General features: G+C 33.8%; 1 protein-coding gene across 2 annotated transcripts in view; it reads left to right on the top strand.

Moving 5' to 3' along the window:
• Positions 1–3,380, top strand: part of LOC107720847 (astrotactin-1-like) — a 126,172-nt gene extending 122,792 nt beyond the window's left edge. For both annotated transcript variants that reach the window (XM_016528679.1, XM_016528678.1), the window contains exons 12-13: positions 280–446; positions 3,182–3,380. In XM_016528679.1, the coding sequence (XP_016384165.1) occupies positions 280–446; positions 3,182–3,380 (366 nt within the window). The remainder of the gene's footprint in view (positions 1–279; positions 447–3,181) is intronic.
• The last annotated feature ends 5,417 nt before the right edge of the window (positions 3,381–8,797 follow it).

The raw sequence follows: 8,797 nt of genomic DNA, 5'->3' as shown, positions 1-8,797 counted from the left end.
GTTTTTTTTTTTTTTGCAGTGTGGACTTGCAGTATATCTGTCCTATTACCTACTGTACATCATGTCTAACGGTACTCCTGAAATCCTGTTAATATTGGAAAACCAAATACACAATAGTACAACACACGGCAACACAAATAAGCATCTTATTTATTATTGCTTATGGCTGTGATGCAGCCATGTATGCTGAATTTGCCATTTACCAAAGATAAAGGGATATTATGACAGATCAGAGAATGTTTAAAGGTAATTTTTATTTATTAATTTTTTTTCCCTCAGTGTCCTCCTGGTTTGAGCCCAATGAAGGATGGCAGCGGTTGCTATGACCACCACATTGGCATTGACTGCTCTGACGGCTTTAATGGGGGCTGTGAACAGCTGTGCCTTCAGCAGCTGGCACCTCTGGAGGAGGACCCTACTCTCTACAACATCCTGATGTTCTGCGGGTGAGATTACACACTTTATACATGCTTAAAGACTATATGATAACTAGATCTGGACATGTTAACAGGGCTTTTTTTTTCATGATCACAGTCATACTTTTTTTTTTTTTTAAACAGCAGGGTATGTGCTTTGTATGTGTATGTGTTTTTTTGCTACCTGCTATTTTTGAAGACTGAATGTCTGCTGTTTTCTTTTGAATAATGTCCTGAAATTCACAGTAAGTGCATTATGGTTAGTTCAAATGATTATTCATGCAGTTCACAACACCTTACAGCAACTTTTTTTTCCACATTCTTTTTTAGTCTGCAGTGGCAGTTTGTGTCTGAGTGTGAATTGTCAAAATGTTTACCTGTTCCCACATTTCTGTCTATATGTTTATTTAAATTGAGTGTGAACTTGGCTTCAAATTAAAAACTGGCAAACCTGAACTTGTTGAAACATGCTAATATCATCACACATTCACCTGCAAAAAAATGTGGTTGGTAAGATATGCAAGCTGAATTTACATGTTCTTTTTCTGTAGCTTGCTAAAAAATATTTGTCACAAAAAATTAAAAATTAAAAATAATAATAATTGCAGTTTGTAACATTTTTCAAGTTTGGGGTCAGATAAAAAAAAAAAGGAAAAAAAAAAGATTTTTTAATGTTTTCGAAAGTCTCTTATGCTGACCAAGGCTGCATTTATTTGATCAAAAATACAGTAAAATCAGTAATATTGTCAAATATTATAATTTCAAGCAACTGTTTTCTATTTTATATATTTTTTTTAAAACATAATTTATTCTTGAGATGGTAAAGCTGAATTTTCAGCAGCCATTACTACAGTCTTCAGTAGTAGTCACATGATCCTTCAGAAATCATTATTAATATGCAGATTTGATGCTCCAGAAACATTTCCTATTGTTATCAATGTTTAAAACAGTTGTGCTGTTTATCAGTTTTGTACAACTGTGATACTTTTTTTCAGGATTCTTTAATGAATAGACAGATCAAAAGAACAGCATTTATTTGAAATGGAAAGATTTTATTTATTTATTTTTTTTTCTATTTAAAAGTTTTTACTGTCACTTTTGATCCATTCTATGCATCCTTGCTGAATAAAAGTATTAATTTCTTCCTTCTTTAAAAAAAAAAAGTATATATTATTATTTTTATGAGAACTCAACTGAAATGCCATTTCTCTGTCCTGTCATGTCTTGGTGGAATTGCTGTTACTCTGACATGACATCACATGCATCACACAACATTAACCATTCCTTGAACTTCCAAACTTTTATGTGCCAGCTGTATTGAATATGACCCATGCAGAATAAATAGCCATCTTCTTGCATCTTCTTTCCTGCTAACACAACCTTTTTCCTGACCTATTCAGAGTCTCAGAGATCATTCGCTGTTATAGGCATGTCGCTTCGACTAAAGTTGGCAAATGCGCATAATTTTCTTTTTCTTTGGAGATCCTAATAATGTGACAGGCAATCTGAAGCCACTTAAATCATTGCCTGTGTTACGGATGTGCAACCGAGAGGATGTGTCTCACCTACGCTGATGACAGCTTCCTGTAAAACAGTAGTGTGTTACCAAGAGAAGTGAGACTGAGCGTTTATGCCCTGACACCTCTTTCTCTCTGTTGCTCGTGTAGTACAGAGCAGACGTGACAGCTTAGTTTCAAAGTCCCATAAATATAAACGACTCCTGTGAGCTGTCACACTATTAGAATGATACTGTTTTGCAGTAAATAAAAAGAATTGCCAGTCTTAAATCCATGACAGATGCTTTGCTGTGAGATCATTACCCCTGGGTAGTTTTGAATGCCGAACTAGTTCTTCACATTGCTCTGTTTCATTAAGCAATGTCTTTATGATTTGGGACCAACCCCCCCCCCCCCAATTATGTTGAATTCATAACAATATGAATTCAAAACGCTATAAATGCTCATGCATTCATAATGTACACATTGATGCCTTACATAATATTTTGTGTAATGTGATAACATCTTTTCATTTAACTGCAATTGCAATATGAAACCATTTTTTTTACTCAGGAATTGCTAGTAAATTTCACAAATAATAACAAATAAATGGCAAGTGACTCACTGAATTAAATGTGAAATTTTGAAATAGAAATACTTAAATAGTATAGTAAAGCATATTCCAATAATTTTAAGTTTTATTTACAACTTTGAAAAATCATGTTTGTTACAGTGTGCATTTTAATGGTTCCCTGTTCCTGGTAAGATGTTTAAAGATACATATTTGTTCATTTAAAAAGTTAAATTTTTATACTTGTTTTCAGTTGATAACTGATTCCATTAATTCTTTGATTGTAGTATCCATTATAGTCCATATAAAATGCATAATAAATAAACATGATTTCATTCTTATTTCTACTTTTAAACAAAATTATGGTAAATCATCCATCACCAGTACTTTGCATAGTCAAGTCAATGAACGTAACCTACTTTATTGGCAGTGTACTGTATACTGGATGTTAGAAGCAGCTAAAATCATAATAATAAGATAATTTTGATTTGACATTTGTTGGTCACTGCACAATTCCCATATTCTCATTTGTATGATTTCATAGTTTTTGATGACTTTACTATTATTCTAAAATTATAAATAAAGAAAAGTATCATAAGGAATAATATCTTTGGAATAATCTTACTTTGGCAGACATCTACTCTTCTTTCTTCTCTTCCTTTAGCTCATATCTTTTTCTCATTGCCATATGTTTGTAGATGTATTGAAGATTATAAGAGAGGAGCAGACGGTCGCTCATGTCAGCCGCTGTCAGAAGCCTGCACTGAGGGAGTGGACTGCGGGGACACAGCTGACATCCCGGCCAACCAGACTGTGTTTGGGGACCTCTTCTACGGCTACAATAACCACACCAAAGAGATTACATCAGGACAGATCCTTAAGGCTTCCTTCAGGTGAACATTTACTAAGTGCTTGATTTTACCAGTGCTAAGGGGTCACAGATGACTTATTTTCACCCATTTTTAATAGCAATATTGTGCTGATAATGTGAAATGTGGTGTTGAATTTTCTCTTTACCTTTCTCTTTGATGTATTAAATCAGAAGTTCGTATGTCCAGTTCGGAAATATGAATTATTCGCCACTGGAGCCTGTACAGTATGTCACAGTGATCTTAACAGGCTAAAGTGGTGTTCTTTAGCTTGTTTGGTTAGTGGAGTTAACTGTTAATCATAACACATATCATCCACTGGCTTATTTTATTAAATTGTATTTTAGAGCTTTTGCCAGTTATATAGACAGTAGAGTAGTGAGGAGACAGGATATGATAAGGAAAAGAGAGAAGGATAGGATCAGGAAATTACAAGTCGTAGCATGTGCACTTCCCGCCCCGGCACGTCTCTGACTGAAAGTGGCATATGGCTTTTCTAAAATGGTGGGAATACTAATCTGATAAAACTCTAATACTGAACAAAAATTGTATTTATTAATAATCACTATACACAATTTAGATGTAACATTTATTATGCAGTATGCCTTATACATATATTTAAATATGTGCCAGCACAAGAAGATGGCCTTAACTAAGCGATTCTTGGTTTGTGCAAAGTTTCTTTTTCACCTACTAAATGTTTTAGGGAATTGTTGTTATTTGTTGTTGGAACTGCAAGCATTCTTTCTAATGCTGCTTTGGAACAATATCTATTGTGCTAACAAACAAAGTGAATTGAATTCTTTCCACCAAGTATTTCACTTCGTAAGCCTGTAACTCTTAATGCAGAATTATTTATTTATTTATTTAGCCAAGCAACCCTGTGCATAAATACTGTATATAATTCATAATCTAGAATTATTTATTTATTTAGCCAAGCAACCTAGTGCATAAATATATAATTCATCTGAAGGTATATAATTCATCATACATATATCATTCATATAATCCCACATAGGCCAACAAACAGTTTATAATTTAGTAAAGTTAAAGGGATACTTCACCCAAAAATGAAAATTATGTCACCATTTACTCACCCTCATGTTGTTCCAAACCTGTGTGCACTTCTTTCTTTTGAAAAATAAATAAATAAATAAATAGACTTTTCTTGTATGGCCAAAAAACAAAACAGAACTTGTTATTTTTTTTGCTTCACTATTGATAGCATAAACTGTTTGTCCAGTGTAGTCTGCTGTATTCACAGTATTTGTCTGAAATATAGTTCTGTAGTTCTTAAATGCACTGCAGTCACACTATCCAATCATCAAGGCTAATTTAATAAAAGCGCAATTCCTGTGAAATACAGCACAGCAGAATTTCTATCTAGTTACACACAAAGACACTTTAAAGGTTCCTCTAATTAAAAGAGCAATGTGTTGTGCACTGTGGTCAGCTCAACCTAAAGGTCACCATGCAAAGTCATTGACGGCCCTTAAATTAAACACGGACACTTACAGACGCAGTGTCCTGCAGCAGTTTATCCATTTACTCCACATGATTTGATTGGTGCAGTATGGGAGGTGGGGGACCTGACTGATGGAGAAATAGTGGGAGGAGAGTTAATATTATCAAGAAGCCAAATCTCAAAAGCTCTGATCTCATTTGGAGGCACCCGGAGAGACGTTGGGTTTAGACAGCCTTTGAAAAGCACAACTGGCCCTCATGCTTCAGGATTTACTCTCTGTGCAGTTCTCTTCACCTTTTGAGAGGCCTGGGCCTAATGCAAGCTCTAATTATGTGGAATGGCGAGGAGCAAATTAAAAGTGACCATAAGCAAGTTTGGTTTAATGGGGCTTAATTTGGCCAGCTAAAGCTACTAGATCTTCAGTTGAACAAAAGGAGGATACGGCATGTTCATTAATCCTTCATAGAATATTGCAGGGCTTCGACAATTAATTTCAGACCCGAGGAAATAGTTGAAATGCTGGTGCTCGGGAGCAGCAGCGGCAGGAAATGAAATGTTGTTTGATGAATTCAATAAGAATAAATAGTATTCGCTAATATTGCCATTTATTTGTATGCAGTGTTTCTGTTGTTTTAGGGCCTGATTCATTAAAGAAAATATGCAAAAATATGCAAATCACAGAATATGTGCTGAACACCCCAACACAATTTGCACACAAATTGGTTGTGAATGTTCAGATATGGAGGATTAAGCAGACTTCTACAATCTGGTTCCTGACTCGACACTTTAAAATACAGAAAGTATGCTTGACTACATACTGTACATTACTATTTCAGTTTGAGTTCAGTACGTTATTATTGTTATTTATTTATTCATTTATTTTAAGTGATTAATGCATTTATTCAGCTAGGAAACAATCAATTGGTCAAAAGTGACAGTAAAGACATTCATCTTATTTTACAAAATTTTACAAAAGATTTTCATTTCAAATAAATACTGCTCTTTTGAACTTTCGATTCATCAATGAAACTGAAATGTATCACTGTTTCCACAAAAATATTAAGCTCTACAACTGTTTTAGACTGTGATAATATAAAGAAAGGTTTCTTGAGCACCAAATCAACATAGTAGTATAGATTCTGAGGGATCTGAAGGATCTTTGTGACACTGAATACCAGAAATTCAGCTTTACCTTCGCAGGAATAAATTACATGTCAAAATACATAAAAAAAAGAAAAACAGTTATTTTAGGTTGTAATACTATTTCACATTATTTCTGCTCTTACTGTATTTTTGATCAAATAAATGCAACATCTTTCTTTCAAAAACATTAGAAAAATATTACCGATCCTAAACTTTTGAACAGTAGTGTATATGCCAAGTTATAATGCCCTATTTTAATCTTTCGATTATCTTTTTTCAAAAGAAATTATTTTAACACCTGTTTTGCTGCTTTGCAGTAGTAGCACAAATATGATTTTCTGCATATTGTTTATAATAAGAAGGGTATATGCACTGAAAATAAAGACAGTGACTTTAAATATTAGAGTTCAATTGTAACATATTTAGTGCCATGTTTAATGGATTTTGAGTGCCAAGACAAAAGTTTTTTTTTTTCTCCGGGCGAAAATACTACATGCAGAACTGTTTAATGAATTCACCCAGAGTCTTCTGTCAAAGAGAAAGTGAGATGTAAAATGGCAAATTATTTATATTTTCATATTACATCAACTCATATGCATGCAATGTACACTCATAAATTCAGGAGGAATTAAACATATACTCTGATTCATTTCTTTCCATAATGATGCAACAGGGAAAAGAGCAAGCAACTGCCAGATAAAACCCATCCAGAGGTTGAAGTTGTTTATTATTCTGTTTTAAACTTACACAAGGCCGTGTGTTTCCTTTGGCGCTTCACCAAAAGTTACTACCCACAAGTCTGGGTTGTCACACAGCAGCTGCTTTTACGATCTGACTCATATCTGAAAGGCATGGTTACATTTTCATGCTGTTTAATCCTGAACGTGAGGTGCAACACATTTCCTGTGACAACCTGCCCAAAAGACAATGCAGAATGTATTAGCTCCTGTTTGATGCTTTTTAGGTTAATGGTGTTTTTAGACAGATGAACATGCCATTTTGAAAGCCCCGTATTGCAGCGAGGGTGTCAGATTTATTAAGCTTGCTTTTCAAAGCCGAGATAATCTGAACAATGAAGTGTTTGAAGTAAACAGTTTGAGATCATATTGAAAATTCTGACTATCAATTCAGTTCAATTTAGTGTTTTGGCAAAAGTCTCAATTTGGTGTCTATATAAAGCACACTTCATTCAAACATAAATATTATTTCATCATTTATTCATATTTCAGTGTTTTTTGTCCAAACAATGAAAGTCAGTGGGGTCCAGTATTGTTTGGAGCCCAGTGACTTTCAAAATATCTTTACTTTTGTTTTTGATAGAGACAATATTATCACCAACAAAACCTCTTTTTTTTAACCCTAAGCAGTCTTCTAGCTTGTATTTGAATCTTTTTCTCCCCCATGTTTCCTTTTTTAATGCTAACGCATATCTCTATATCTGTTAAACACACAGATATTATAACAGTGAAAGAATTTGTCCATTCCAGTCAGTTGCATCTCAAAATACCAGTCTGTTGTGCTTGCCAATTGTCAGCGTAATTTAGCTTTTAGTTCATCCTAGTTTGGTACCGTGTATTTGGAAGCCAACTGCATGTTCATGCTCATCATTTTAATTCTACATAGTCTTTTGAGATGTAGCATCTGGCATGTTGCAAGCCGAATCGGCACCTCCCCAAGCAGTAATTGACATGTTACAGTGCCATTTACAAAAATACATTAGTGTTATTTTTGTGCCAATTTTATGATTGCCACAAAAATGTATCTGTATTTGTATATTCTCTCTTTCTTTCTCTCTAATAATAACAGAAATTTGGTAAATTTGTGAACATTCGTTTAGTATTCTGAGCTTTAAATCTAAGCACCTCCATTCAGTGTTAATGGAAAAGTACAAATTAAGATGACAGGTAAAGTTTGTCAAAACAAACCTAGATTTTGGCTTGCTGCCCTAGTGAAAAATAAATATACTTAAATGTATTTGAAATACATTTATTTCATGCTAAGTATACTAAACATACATTTTCACATTTATGTACTTAATAAAAATGCCCTGCAATTGTACTTTTAGTATACTAAACTGGTAAAGTCTGCTAAATTGGAAAAACAAATTTTGTACTTAAAGGGTTAGTTCACCCAAAAATAAAAATTATGCTGCGTTTTACTCGCCCCCGATGCATCCTAGGTGTATATAACTTTCTTCTTTCAGACGAATCCAGTCGGAGTTATATTAAAAATTGTCTTTGATCTTTCAAGATCTATCGTTGTACTCAGCGGGTGTTGCATTCCTTCTGTCCAAAAGACGTAAAATAAAAAGCACCCTTCCACAAAAAAAAGTGTCTCACACGGCTCCGGGGGGTGAACAAAGGCCTCCTATAGCGAATCGATGCGTTTTTGTAAGAAAAATATCCATATTCAAAACGTAATAATCACTTGAATTTAGCTTGCGCTCACTGTTGTAAAACGGGTAGTGCTGAAGTACAATTAAAGATATGCTTAGTATATTTGATTGTGCTAAAGTGGAACTATTGCAAGTACACTTCAGCTACACTTGAAATATTTTGCATTTAAAGACTGATATTATTCAAAGATCATACAATTCTCATCAAAAGTGACATTAAAACACATTTTAGACTTAATATTAAGAAATGTGCATTGTGTGCAAGTAGTACGCCAAATAAAGTTTAATTATAATTTTTATATCAGTAAGTCTCGAGTTATCTGTAAATATGTTAATAGATTTTAACTATACTTAGTATGCAATGAATGTATTTAAAATATATAACTTTTTTACTAGGGTGTTGTAATGTGGTGTTTGGGTTTTGTCTTGTTCATGTTTCCAT

Source organism: Sinocyclocheilus rhinocerous, unplaced genomic scaffold (assembly GCF_001515625.1).
Source record: "Sinocyclocheilus rhinocerous isolate Xijiao unplaced genomic scaffold, SAMN03320098_v1.1 scaffold931, whole genome shotgun sequence".
Taxonomy (NCBI): domain Eukaryota; kingdom Metazoa; phylum Chordata; class Actinopteri; order Cypriniformes; family Cyprinidae; genus Sinocyclocheilus; species Sinocyclocheilus rhinocerous.
The sequence above is the reverse complement of the archived record's forward strand: the minus strand, read 5'-3'. Positions and strand labels throughout refer to the sequence as shown.